At 29.9% G+C, this 15,041-nt stretch overlaps 2 protein-coding genes across 2 annotated transcripts; both read right to left on the bottom strand.

Annotated features, from left to right (window-relative positions):
* Nucleotides 1-798: 798 nt before the first annotated feature.
* LOC124911875 lies at nt 799-1,512 on the bottom strand. Its single transcript, XM_047452409.1, has one exon. It carries the CDS (start codon nt 1,510-1,512, stop codon nt 799-801), a length of 714 nt encoding a protein of 237 aa, XP_047308365.1.
* Nucleotides 1,513-13,470: 11,958 nt separating this feature from the next.
* LOC124911864 lies at nt 13,471-14,283 on the bottom strand. The gene has a single exon (XM_047452399.1). The coding sequence runs from the start codon at nt 14,281-14,283 to the stop codon at nt 13,471-13,473; it is 813 nt and encodes a 270-aa protein (XP_047308355.1).
* Between the last annotated feature and the right edge of the window lie 758 nt (nt 14,284-15,041).

The raw sequence follows: 15,041 nt of genomic DNA, 5'->3' as shown, positions 1-15,041 counted from the left end.
TGGCAACATGTATGATTTCTAGACCAAATTTTTTTTTTTGCAATTTCAAGATCTTTAATTTTGAATTTTGAATCAATTGTTTTTTTAAGCATAGAAATTTGATCAATATCATTTCCAGCTATCAATATATCGTCGACATAGATAAGTAGGGAAATAATAGACTGATCACAATGTTTAATATATAAGCAATGGTCATATTCTGATTTTCGAAAACCCATTTGATTCAAAATAGATGATATTTCTGAATACTATTATCTAGAAACTTGTTTGAGTCCATACTGACTTTTATTTAGCTTACAAACAATGCTCTTAGAGTCAGATTGAAAACCATCTGAAATTTTCATATAAATTTCTTCTTCAAGTGATCCATGAAGAAAAACATTATCAATATCAATTTGGTGTAAAAACCATCTTTTAGAAGCTGCTAAGGCAATAATGAGTCTAATAGTAATATTTTTGGCAACCGGCGCAAAACATTGATTAAAATCAATTCCACTCTTTTGATTATAACCTTTAGCTACAAGTCTTGATTATAACCTTTAACCTATTATTGCATATGTGGCTGCTAGTACCTGAGTCTATCAACCACATATTCTTTCCTTTCTCTAAATGATTTAGGCTCATGCTTAATTCAATAGTTGTAAAAACATAAGAGTTAGCAGACTTACCTGCTTCAAAGTTTATGTTCTTTCCTTTTGAATGTCCTACTCCATTTAAAGTTCCTGCTCCACTTGAATTTCCTAGTCCATTGACATCCATCCTCATTTCTTTAATCAATCTCTGAATTGCTTTAAATTCTTATTGAGAGATTTCAGCTGGTGCATCTTCATCATCAGATAATGGTGTGTTTGCTGCATATATTGTATTTCTTTTCTTTGGATTTTCCCACCATTCAGGGTAGCCAAGAATTCTGAAACATTGTTCCTTGATATGCCCTCTCATCCTACAATGATTACACACTGTGTTCTTATTATTCTGTCTTCCATCATCAGGTCCTCTTGTCTTCTTCATAAGTCCTCCATTTGAATTCACGAACATAGTCGAATGATGCTGATGGTTTTGAATATTAATCTGTCTTTTCTTCTCAACATTGAGTAACATAGTGAAGGCTTTGTATACATTTGGTAGAGGATCCATCATGAGTATAGAATCCTTGATGTTCTCAAAAGAGTCATCAAGGCCTAATAAGAACAAGTATAAATTGATATTTTCATAATCCATTATCACTTGTTTCTCAAGTTTACATCCAATGCATGTGTCTATATTAATTTTATAACAAGTGCAGTTTCTGTGTGGTTGTAAATGAAGAAGTTCATCCCAATAAAGCATTGTTCTCGAATAATACTCTTCTAGGTCTAAATCACCTTGTTGAATTGTGTAGATATTCTTCCTCAATTGATACTGTGTTGGCCCATTGTTTCCTTCATAGCGTGCTTTGATTTCGTCCCATAATTGTTGTGAAGTAAGAGTGCTCTGAAAATGAACCTTGTTCTTCTTATCAATAGTATTCATAATTCAAGTTCTTACAGTTGCATTGACCATCCTCCAAAGTATAACTTCTTTGTTATCACTTGGCATCTTACAAGAACTGTCTATAAAACCTGTCTTTATCTTGGCAAACGTCCTAATTGAACGCTCGTGCTCCACTCAAATTAGTTAAGCCTCGTAAGAACTGTCGATGTAAGAACGGTTGAAGAAGATTCTCCTCCATGTAGATATAAAGGATCAGTACGATCACGCTTTTTTTCCGCCATTTGAAAGCAAAGTTAAGATGAATCTTGAACAATTTCTTCTATAGTTGTGTTAGGATTTTGATCCTCCACTGGTTGTTCGTCGACACTTGAATCTTGATGAAGTCTTGAATCTGGCGCTCTAGTAGTTGAATGTTGTACCTTAGATTTAGGGCTTAGATCTTCTGTCGATTCGTCTAGAAGATCGTCGTTCTCATAATTGAATGGATCGTAAATCAGTAAATCTTTTCTAGATTGTTTCTCTTTGTGCTCTGATACCATAATAAAACTTGATGAATCAACATTGATTTGATGAATCAAGATCAAGAAAATAGTTGAAGAGAAATAATCTGATGTATTATTAGAAAAAGCAAGCGGTGATTAACACCAATGTATTTACATAACAAGAGTTATTATCCCCGATTGTTCTTTCAGTAACAACAAATAATAAAATAGTCCTCAAAATATTACTTTATATTTAAGTAAGGTATTAAACTTATTATACTAACAAATTATCTTTAAACTTTATAATTTGCACAGATTAACTTACAAATTAGTTAGTATAAAATTATAAATAACAAAGTAATATTACTTATCTCAATAGATTCATATTAATAAGATTACATTTATCTTCCTATTTTGTATTTTAATCAACTTATTAGTTATAATTTGACATGAAATGTCTTATAACTTTCTAGTCTTTCTTACTTCTTCCATGGTAGGTTAAAGTAATTATTATTTAAGCAAGTGTATTATAAATAGTTTCTGAAAATCATATTTTTCTTGTATATCAAAGTCATCAAGATACGTTTTCACAAATGCATAAAACTGATAAAAGCGGTTGCAAAACATGTGTGGAAAGAGGACTCAAATCTTCTGTACCAAATCATGTACCACTCCATGTTCAAATCTATATATATAATGATGCTTAATTTCAAAGTGTGCGAATTTTCGGGTCGAGAGTTGTGGTTTAGATATATATGTGGCGGACCTACAAGGGGGGCCTTGGGGGCCAGGCTTCCCCAAACCTTAAAATAAAAAATAATATATATATTAGATATGTAACTCTTAGTTCAGTTGGCTTTGTAACCTAACGATGAATATGAGGTCAGGTGATCAAACCCCTCACCTTTAATTTTTATTTATTATATTTTAAAATATAATAAAAACTAATATAATTTATATATAAACTAATTTATAATTATATTATTTTAATTTTAAATATAATTTTATTAAAATAATTATTATTAATTTTTTATTTTATACTAACAATATTTTCTAATATATAAATAAGATTTATTTATATAAATAAAGTATAAAAAATTATATATAAATTCATATAATAATATTATTTATTTTAAAATTATATTATAATTATATATTATTTTTTATTTATTTTAATATAACTAATAATACAAATTACTTATAAGGTTAAAATATAAAAATTAAAATAATAATAAAAATTAAAATAATAATAGTGTTTTTTATTTCTTAATTTTAAATTATTTCAAAAATTTATAAGAAAATATAAATTAATATTAATAAACAAGTTAAAATAGTTACATTGGTTTGGTTTGATATCTCGATTCTCGAGTGCTTATTCACTTGATAATATGTGTTTATCACGTTTTTGTATTTTTGTTCTTATTTATATTTTTTATTTTTTTTTATATTCTCATGCAACTAAGCTAAAATCTATTAAATTAGATTTTTCATATTTTTTTTATATAGTTAGTGTTTTATGAATTTGTTTTTGTGTTGCATTTGATGAAAAATTTATTGGGAATTACAAGTGAGTTGTCACTTTGCCTACAAAGAGGAGATCAAAATATAGTTCAAGTCATGTCAGTGATTGCGAGTTCGACAAATCAATTACAATAATTTAGAGAAGATGGATGGCATGATATTTTGGACCAAGTTAACACTTTTTGTCAATTACACTCGATCTCGATACCTAATATGAATGAGCATATGATAATTGATAGCAATGGTAGGCGGAGAGGAAAAGGGGAACTCATCACTAATCTTCATCATTATCGTGTGGAAATCTTTTGTCAAGTATAATAAAAATTATTTCTTATCTATTAATAATTATTATTTATTATCTATTATTAGTTATTATTTATTATTTAATACTAGGTTGTTGACTTGATTATGCAAGAAATGAATAATCGTTTTTTAGAAGTTAATACAGAATTACTTGGCTACATATCATGTCTTCATCCCAGAAATTCATTCTCCCAATTTGATATTCGTAAACTCATTTATCTTGCTAAACTTTATCCCGAAGATTTCACAGGCAGTGATTATTTATTTTTGGAACAACAACTTCGGGCTTACTTATTTAATTTGTGGGATGATCCTCAATTTTCTTCAATTAAAGACTTGGGAATTCTTGCTCAGAAATTGGTTGCAACAGAAAAACATATAGTCTTTCCATTGGTTTATCGATTGATAGAGTTGAGTTTAGTTTTACTAGTTGCAATTGCATCCGTTGAAAGAGATTTTTCTGCAATGAAGACCGTGAAGACTGATTTGCATAATCGAATGGGAGATGAATGGTAGTTTAGTTATATATGTTGAGAAAGATATTTTCTCAACAATTGAAAATGAGTCAATATTGCAATATTTTCAACAAATGGAATCTGTTAGAATAAATTTGTCTTCTTTTGTACCGACTCATGTACAAGAAAATTTTAGTAATTGTGCTTATTAGTATTTTGTAATTGTGTTTGTTAGTATTTTTATGTAATTACCGAGTAAAATTTTAATTAGAAAATACATTTATTTGATCGCCAAAAAAAATGCTACGTTACTATGTATTGGCCCCCCGAGAAAACATTTCTGGGTCCGCCACTGTATATGTGAGAGTAATGGATATTTTGGTCGGATTGTGGATGAAAAAGAATAGATGAAACAAACTGAAAAGAAAAGGAATTTCTGAATTTTGTAGAACTTGCTAGTTCTGGTTCTAAAAACAATGTGGCCACAAGGAGGTTGCACATAGTCTGTAAACACACTTAACCATTTAATTAGGTGCAGAACTTGTCGTCTGACAGGCTCGAACTCAGGATCTCTGTCGCTAAGTTAAAAGAGGGAATAATAGTGGATATTCTATATCTAGGCATCTAGTTGTTTTTTTAAATATACTAAATAGGGTCTAAATGAGATTGAGATATATCTAGGCATCTAGATGTTTTTTTAAATATACTAAATAGGGTCTAAATGAGATTGAGAAATATTTATAACATGAGACATGTAATTTGGATGTATCTTCTTGGAGATCGTCACTTTTCTTTATTTAAAACTAGTCTAAATGTTGTCATGGATATTCTGTGTTGAAGATCGAACCTGGGTTTGACTCCTGTCTTTCCTCCTTCGCACTATGCTAGTGGACCTTTTGTTTACTTAATACCTCCATAAATCTCCACGCTTCCTAGAATATATATAAAAAAATGCATTCTCCAAGTTTTGAATTTAGTTCTTTTCAGGTACAAACAATTATTTACTTGGCTTGCATGATAATACCTTTTATTCTATATATCCAAAAACTATGAGTTTGATTTCTTTATGCTCGTTGAATTATTTCAAATCATAAAATCAATTTTCTAATTTTTTTTCCGACAACTTTGACATCTTCATCATTTTTGCTATGCTCACATGTTGCCTTGTTGGATTGTCTTAAAACACTCATTCATATTCACATGAATCCATGTTCACATGAATACCTATATGCAATGTATATTCATATGCTCATTTATGTTTTGTATGTTTTTTTAAGGAAAATTACTTATTTATCACTTTATTAAAACCCCAAAGGGGAAAGAAAAAAACGACATGAATTCGTTTGTATCAATCTAGACAATTCATAGATTTTAATTCTTCAAAAAAAATTAATCAATTCATAAGAACAAATGAGTAAACAAATATTTCAAACACATTAAAAAATTAAAGCGCCTTATACAAATTTAATTTTGTGACTTCTTCGAACTTGATTTCTCATTCCCGACATAGTTCCCAATTCCTCGGTATGATTGGAATACGTCTCATGTGTGAATTAGAGTGTCGCTGTCAAAGATAATATCTTCCCAACCACGATCTTCGGTTCTTATAGCTCTCGAAAAGACCTTAGCATTCCTTTCCGCCCATACTTGATATATAACCACCCCGAAAAATCACTTCATGACGTTGACGAAAAATGAGCTTCCCTTAGTCTTTTCAATCATTAAACCCTTTATTTGGTGCCAATACATAGGAAAATCCAGCAACCCCATAGCTTTAGCAAAACATCTCTACAATTTAATAAATGACTTATAGATTCTTACTCCCCTGAACATAAATCGCAGCAAGTACTCAGAATTGACATAAACTTACTTATCCGATTTCTAGTCGAAAGTCGGTCACGGAAAGCAAGTCAAAGAATGAAATACTACCTTTGGATGATCTTTGAAGACCAAACAAGCGGAGCCCACCCGACAACTTACTCCCTATCTCGAATAACATTCCATACCTTGCTGGATTAGTTTCCCGTCTTCCTCGGCTTCCCATGAATGTATGTCGGCTATATCTTGAAAGTGAATGTTGATAATGTGTTCGAAAACCAGATGACCTTCCGGTATTCGTCTTAGGAGCGAACCCCATTTCCCTTCTCTTACGTCTCTAACCATGGCAGTCAAGTAGTCTCTTCTAATACGCACTCCTTGGAACTCATCCTTAAGCACTAGTGGTTGGTTTTCGAACCACGGGTCATGCCAAAACAGTGTGCCTCGTCTATCTCCCAAACGTATATCAAAGAGTGATGTGATGCTGCCCTTTAGCTTTAAAATATTCTTTAAAGACTAGCTCATACCTTCCTTGATTTTGCTTGTCCAAATGCTTGCTTTCCGTTTCATAAACCGAGAGTGTACCCATCTCACCCTTTGTATGTTCAATGGCCCAAAATTTATGAGCGGGTCAACCCACAATCCATTCGGGCTAAAGAAAAATCGTTAGAAAATTAGTTTATGTCTTGTTTTCTTAATCGAAAATCAAGTCATGATTGTTTAGGTCATTGGCTATGAAATACGGTTGGATTGCGTGTTTTCTTGGTAAAACGACCCTAACCAAAAACACCAAGAACTCACACTTGGTAAAATTTACCCTAACCTAAAATCTAATTGAATGGAAACCTAAAATAACAATATTAGAACATGAAACTAACATAAAATGAACATCCATAAAATCAAAACTCAAAGAAAAATCAAAGAATCAGAAGGTGTTCTTCACCCAAATAAAAATAAAGATAGTCTTTTAAAATCTCGTTTATAGGGTTGTAAGAATTAATCAAACCGAAACTTTTTTTTTTAATTTGAGTGTTTTCAAGTGAGAATAAATTCACAAATATGGGCATACAATAATTCGAAATTGTCAATATGATGATATTATAAAATTGGACTTACAAACTGAAACAATGAATTGAAAGAGTTTAGTACCTTACAATAGTTATAAATGGTCTTAATAATAACACCTAAGCAACAACAATCAAAAAAATAAAGTATTGTATTAGGAGATATAGCTTGATGTGTTTTAAGAAGAAAAATCAAAAGTCTTAAAATATCAAGAGCTAGGTTGGTATCCTCCGAACAAATTTGTTTTATAGGTTGTATTTAACATACTAGAAAGATGGCTGGTTATTGGATAACTATAGCTTCCTCAATTTATGAAAATAACTCTAAATGAATATTTATTTTATTAATAAATTTAATTGTGATTAGCTCTCATTTAGTTTTAATTGCTCACCATCAAATTCCTTACGTCCCTGACTTATTTTTGGATCGATTTGACCGAGAAATTATCGAGATATCACCATTTTCCAAAATTGAAGGAAAAGTTGAGGATGTCGTTGGTCTTTCACGAAGAATCTAGAACGAACATGAAGAACTATTTGAAGATTGCTTGGAGAGCATGGGTCTTCTATGTCCGCTTGGGCCTAGATATAGGATCCACACCTAGGCATGGGTCCTTTGGTCATTGACCCCGTATGATCGTTGACCTATCCCGGTGGGCCTACTAGAGGCTCGTCGGCCAAAGACTTTTTTGGCCAAAATTCAACGATATAATTTTTAATTTTATTTATTTTTCAAAATAACTAAAAAATTTTGTTCCAATTTAACTTATTTATAACTTATTTATTTTATATATATTAGATATTATATCCCGACATCGTCTCCAAAATAATTATGTATTTAAAATTCCTACGATGAGCCCTTAATGAATCCTAATAAAATATAAAGGCCCGGGATTAAAAATATATTATAAATTAAGAAGTGAAAATAGGTGTATATAGACTCGTTCAATCCTGTAAAGAATTGACTATGATGTTTTCTAACCTTTTCCAATTCTAATTGATACAACACTTATTAATTATTTCTTTGCAATTATTGATAATGAATTAATGCATTTGAATTTATCTGATTAGCTACTAGTTTAGAAAATATATTTTCATAACCATATTATCTAGTTTAAGGTTTTAGATGACATTTTTTACCATTGAAATTAATTTTGTTCGTTCTTGACATGTTACCAATATTTGAATCATTTTTTTAGCTTCATTGTTGTTTCTATACGTAGAAATCTCCAGTATGTTATCTTGTTTAAGGTTATAGATGTCCTTTTACCATTGAAATTAATTATATTTGCTGACCTGAAATTTGTCTTTCAATCCTTCCCATAAATCCATTATTATTTTATATGTATGAAATAGTTTTTTTTTAAATATTTGAGAATTCAACCCCCAAAATTGAATAAGTGAGTCCGCCTTAATCTATCTTAAATATTTTTGTCATCTTGAACAAAGAAGTATTTTTTATTAGTATATAAAGCATTGACAATAGGACTACTAGATGATAGTTGTTTTCAATTAAAAGAGGATCATCTTCGAGACTTGTTTGCCTTAGTCTGTTTTTTTTTTTATTTTACCAAAAATTTTAGAGTTTCATTCGAATAATTTTCTAAACCAGAAGTATTAATAATATTAATTTCTTTTTTCAATTTCATTTTTCCATTTCTTTAAAGAACTTTATCAAGAGATTACTAATATATTCTTCCGAACTTGAAAATCTTCATTGATTTCGTTTTCTATACATCACTCATGTTATTGGCTTCACTTCTTTATTTGCAAGATGTTTTTTTAAAGTAGTTGATGGAACTTAGAATCATCCTCTTGTTAATGTTATGATACCATATTAAATTCTCCAATTCCAATATCAAGATATGAAACTTAAGTTTAAAGAAAACAAATTAAGTTGAAAGAAAATAAATAGATAAAAAATAAGCGTTAACCAAAAAAAAATTATTTATTCGCTTGTATATATTAAAAATATGAGATACAAATGTTTAAGTCCTTAGACTTTTCTCAACTATTAAACTAGTCCTTAGAATTATTACTAGGGTAAAACTATCTATCTATTTTAATTAGGCAATAATTAATTAATTTTACCAATATATGCCGTCGTAGGCAATAATTAATTAATTTTACCAATATATGCCGTCGTAGACATACATGGTAAAACATTAATTATACCTAGATTACAAATATATTATTTTACACATTTTTTATCCTTTGATGTAGTCTCACATAAAGTAGTTTCTCAAAGAGAATACATTTTCCAAACAACTCACAAAGTGGTCACATCTTAAACTAAGCATTGAAATAATGATACTTCTAACTGTATCCATGTGAACCCTCGTAATCTTAATAATAGAATGATAGTCCAATTGAATGTACTATCAAACAGGAAAATAATTGCAGATGAAACAAGCTGAAAAAGACGTATAACCCAATACTTCTAATGTAGTGAACAATAGATCTCTAGACGTGCAAAATAGTTTCGTGTTGGATCTTCGTTCTGCAATTCCTTTACAGCGGAAAAACCAATAACACGATCTAGTTTTTCAAACAATTGACAAAATAAGAAAAAAAATCAACATTACATTGTTCTCTAAGAAATAACATAATAATCTAGCACGGCAATAGAAAACTATAACTTGACTTCAAGAAGATCCTTCTCAAAATAGGAGTTGCTAGAGAGATAGGCGGCGTGTAGACAAATATGCTTATTTGAGTTTAACATAACCAAAAAAACACATATTTAAAGGTATTTTTAGGGTTTTCCTTCCCAGTAAGCGTATGAGCCTAATTCGGCCCAACTCAAAGCGCATGGGCCTTGCTTGCCCAAATCTTTGGGCACATAATTCCCTTAACCTTATTCTTTTATCCTTATTTTTTTATATGATTTATCATTCATTTTCATAAATTTGAACTTTTGAAATTTCTGAATATTGTTAGTTTTCATATCACCCCTTTGACATTAATTATTTATTCCTAAAATTTCACTCATTTCTATTTTTAATGGGTTAATAACTTGTCTCTATTTCAAGCAATCTAAAAATAAAATTAATGCCACAAAGAAAAACAAATTTATTTTATATAAGACTTTGTGAGGTTAGATTATACTCATTTTGTGCCTTTTTTTATTTATTTTCTATTAATGTTTTAATGTGCATAAACATTGTTAGAGTAATTCATTTCAATAAACAATCTATTATGTTCTATCTTTATAATATCTTTATTTCGTCCATAGATATATTTATGTGCGAGTATGACATTTGTTTTTCCTAGTGGCATTATATTTATTTGTTCATCAAAGTTAACCAAATTAAAGATAACTATTTTTAAGTTATTTTATAAGCTACTACTTTTATAAACATAAAGAGAAACCCTTAATCTTTGCATTGTATCACTAGTATGTATTTAACCTTATTCCGTATCAAAGATCATGTGACGCTTTTTTCTAATAAGATTCTAATAAAACTTGATGAATCAATATTGATTTGATGAATCAAGATCAAGAAAATAGTTGAAGAGAAATAATCTGATGTATTATTAGAAAAAGCAAGCGGTGATTAACACCAATGTATTTACATAACAAGGGTCATTTGCCCCGATTGTTCTTTCAGTTACAACAAATAATAAAATAGTCCTCAAAATATTACTTTATATTTAAGTAAGGTATTAAACTTATTATACTAACAAATTATCTTTAAACTTTATAATCTGCACAGATTAACTCACAAATTAGTTAGTATAAAATTATAAATAACAAAATAATATTACTTATCTCAATATTCCCCCTTCAAGATGAACATCTTGGAGAAATAGCTTGGATCGAAGATAATTAAACATCGTAAAATCCAAAGCTTTAGATAATATATCTGCAATTTGATTTTTGGTAGAAACATATGTCAGTTTAATAAAACCAGCCAAATAATGATTCCTATCAATATGACAGTCAATGTCAAGATGCTTTGTACGTTCATGAAATACCGCATTTTCAGAAATATGAATTGCAGCTTGATTATCACAATATAATGTAACTGGAATTGGCATTTCAATTTGAAAATCTGTAAACAGATATAAAATCCATTTAATTTCATAAGACATAGCCGCCAAACAGCGATACTCAGCCTCAACTGATGATCAAGAAATTGTTGACTGTTTTTTGGTTTTCCAAGAGATAATAAAATTCCCAAGAAAAATACAGTAACGTGTGAGTGACTTTCTAGTAAGAGGACAAAATCCGTAATCTGAATCTGCATAAGCATGTAATTTAATTTCATTATCAAATAGATAGAATGTCCCAACAGAAGCAATACCTTTTTAAGTATCTTACAACATGAAGAGCAGCTTCCCAATGACAAATAGATGGTTCATTCCAGCTAGTCTCCTGAACCTACTTGGTTATCAGGTATAGATTTATGCAATTCTTCATGCAGTTTGATACCCTAATCATAGGGGTTTTAGTTGATTTACAACCAATTAGACCAACATCATTTATTAGATATAATATATACTTTCTTTGATTCATATGAATTCCATTGGCAACATGTATGATTTCTAGACCAAAATTTATTTTTGAATTTTGAATCAATTGTTTTTTTTAAGCATAGAAATTTGATCAATATCATTTCCAGCTATCAATATATCGTCGACATAGATAAGTAGGGCAATAATAGACTGATCACAATGTTTAATATATAAGCAATGGTCATATTCTGATTTTTGAAAACCCATTTGATTCAAAATAGATGATATTTCTGAATACTATTGTCTAGAAACTTGTTTGAGTCCATATTGACTTTTATTTAGCTTACAAACAATGTTCTTAGAGTCAGATTGAAAACCATCTGGAATTTTCATATAAATTTCTTCTTCAAGTGATCCATGAAGAAAAACATTATCAATATCAATTTGGTGTAAAAACCATCTTTTAGAAGCTGCTAAGTCAATAATGAGTCTAATAGTAATATTTTTGGCAACCGGCGCAAAACATTGATTAAAATCAATTCCACTCTTTTGATTATAACCTTTAGCTACAAGTCTTGCTTTACACTTGTTTAATGTGCCATTAGCATTCAGTTTAGTTTTAAAAACCCACCTACATCCAATTGTTTTCTTTCCTTTAGGCAATTCTGTTAATTCTCAAGTTCTATTAACTCTTAAAGTTTCTAATTCATTATGCATAGCTTTCACCCAATCTGTATTTTGTGAGGCTTCTAAATTAATTTGAGGTGTTGAAATATGATCAATGTTAGATAAAAAAATTAATGTATTCTTCATCTTTTAAAAAAGAATGAAAAGAGTAAGTGTTTGGTGTATATTTACTAAATTGTTTGTGAGAAGTCTCAACTTGATTAACTACAAAATCATTCATCCAAGTTGGAGTGTGTTTGTGTCGATGACTTCTTCTACAATTTAGTTTAGAAATATTCTGATTTTGTGTCGTTTCTGTTTGAGAAATATTATGATCTACTTCAGTGATGTGTTCATGTGAAGGTGATTCAAAATTATTTTCATTGACTTGTGTTTGATTTGGTTCAGATTCATCTTCTGATGAAGAGATAAACATTTGATCATTATTTAGAGGTATATTATTTGAAATTATTTGTTTCTCTTTATAAGGAAAAATGTCTTCATGAAAAACATCATCTCGAGATGTAGTGATTTCTCCCGAATCAAGTTGATAAACAAGATATCCTTTTTGGTTTGAAGGATATCCAATAAAAACACACTTTATGCCTCTATTTTGAAATTTTGACTTAATTGGTAGATGATTTGTAATATAACAAAGACTACTAAAAACTTTTAAATTGTTATAGTCAAATTCAGTTTGATTGAGCATATAAAGAGGTGTTTTCCATTTTAAAACATATGTAGGTATTTTGTTTATCAAATATGTAGCAGTAAGTAGAGATAATGACCAAAAACTAATTGGCACCCTAGAATGTTTCAATAAAGATCTTGCAACTTGTGTTAAATGTCTGTGTTTACACTCCACAACTCCATTTTGTTGTGGAGTATAAACACAGGTCTTTTGGTGAAGTATTCCCATATAATTAAAAAGTTCAGAACATTTAGCATTAACAAATTATGTTCTATTGTCACTTCTGATTGTTTTAACACTATTAGTAAAATGATTTCTAACCATGAGAAGAAAATGTTTAATCTTATCAAATACAAGTGTTTTATCTTTAATTCAATAGCTGTAAAAACATAAGAGTTAGCAGACTTACCTGCTTCAAAGTTTATGTTCTTTCCTTTTGAATGTCCTACTCCATTTAAAGTTCCTGCTCCACTTGAATTTCCTACTCCATTGACATCCGTCCTCATTTCTTTAATCAATCTCTGAATTGCTTTAAATTCTCATTGAGAGATTTCAGCGGGTGGATCTTCATCATCAGAGAATGGTGTGTTTGTTGCATATACTGCATTTCTTTTCTTTGGATTTTCCCACCATTCAGGGTAGCCAAGAATTCTGAAACATTGTTCCTTGATATGCCCTCTCATCCTACAATGATTACACACTGTGTTCTTATTATTTTGTCTTCCATCATCAGGTCCTCTTGTCTTCTTCATAAGTCCTCCATTTGAATTGATGAATATAGTCGAATGATGCTGATGGTTTTGAATATTAATCTGACTTTTCTTCTCAACATTGAGTAACATGGTGAAGGCTTTGTATACATTTGGTAGAGGATCCATCATGAGTATAGAATCCTTGATGTTCTCAAAAGAGTCATCAAGGCCTAATAAGAACAAGTATAAATTGATATTTTCATAATCCATTATCACTTGTTTCTCAAGTTTACATCCAACGCATGTGTCTATATTAATTTTATAACAAGTGTAGTTTATGTGTGGTTGTAAATGAAGAAGTTCATCCCAATAAAGCATTGTTCTCGAATAATACTCTTCTAGGTCTAAATCACCTTGTTGAATTGTGTAGATATTCTTCCTCAATTGATACTGTGTTGACCCATTGTTTCCTTCATAGCGTGCTTTGATTTCGTCCCATAATTGTTGTGAAGTAAGAGTGCTCTGAAAACGAACCTTGTTCTTCTTATCAATAGTATTCATAATCCAAGTTCTTACAGTTGCGTCGACCATCCTCCAAAGTATAACTTCTTTGTTATCACTTGGCATCTTACAAGAGCTGTCTATAAAACCTGTCTTCATCTTGGCAAAAGTCCTAATTGAACGCTCGTGCTCCACTCAAATTAGTTAAGCCTCGTAAGAACTGTCGATGTAAGAACGGTTGAAGAAAATTCTCCTCCATGTAGATATAAAGGATCAGTACGATCACGCTTTTTTCCGCCATTTGAAAGCAAAGTTAAGATGAATCTTGAACAATTTCTTCTATAGTTGTGTTAGGGTTTTGATCCTCCACTGGTTGTTCGTCGACACTTGAATCTTGATGAAGTCTTGAATCTGGCGCTCTAGTAGTTGAATGTTGTACCTTAGATTTAGGGCTTAGATCTTCTGTCGGTTCGTCTAGAAGATCGTCGTTATCATAATTGAACGGATCGTAAATCAGTAAATCTTTTCTAGATTGTTTCTCCTTGTGCTCTGATACCATAATAAAACTTGATGAATCAACATTGATTTGATGAATCAAGATCAAGAAAATAGTTGAAGAGAAATAATCTAATGTATTATTAGAAAAAGCAAGCGGTGATTAACACCAATGTATTTACATAACAAGAGTTATTATCCCCGATTGTTCTTTCAGTTACAACAAATAATAAAATAGTCCTCAAAATATTACTTTATATTTAAGTAAGGTATTAAACTTATTATACTAACAAATTATCTTTAAACTTTATAATTTGCACAGATTAACTTACAAATTAGTTAGTTTAAAATTATAAATAACAAAGTAATATTACTTATCTCAATAGATTCATATTAATAAGATTACATTTATCTTCCTATTT

This window comes from Impatiens glandulifera, chromosome 1 (genome assembly GCF_907164915.1).
Source record: "Impatiens glandulifera chromosome 1, dImpGla2.1, whole genome shotgun sequence".
Classification (NCBI taxonomy): Eukaryota; Viridiplantae; Streptophyta; class Magnoliopsida; order Ericales; family Balsaminaceae; genus Impatiens; species Impatiens glandulifera.
Note: the sequence above shows the minus strand (reverse complement) of the source record. Positions and strands in the feature narration are given on the sequence as shown.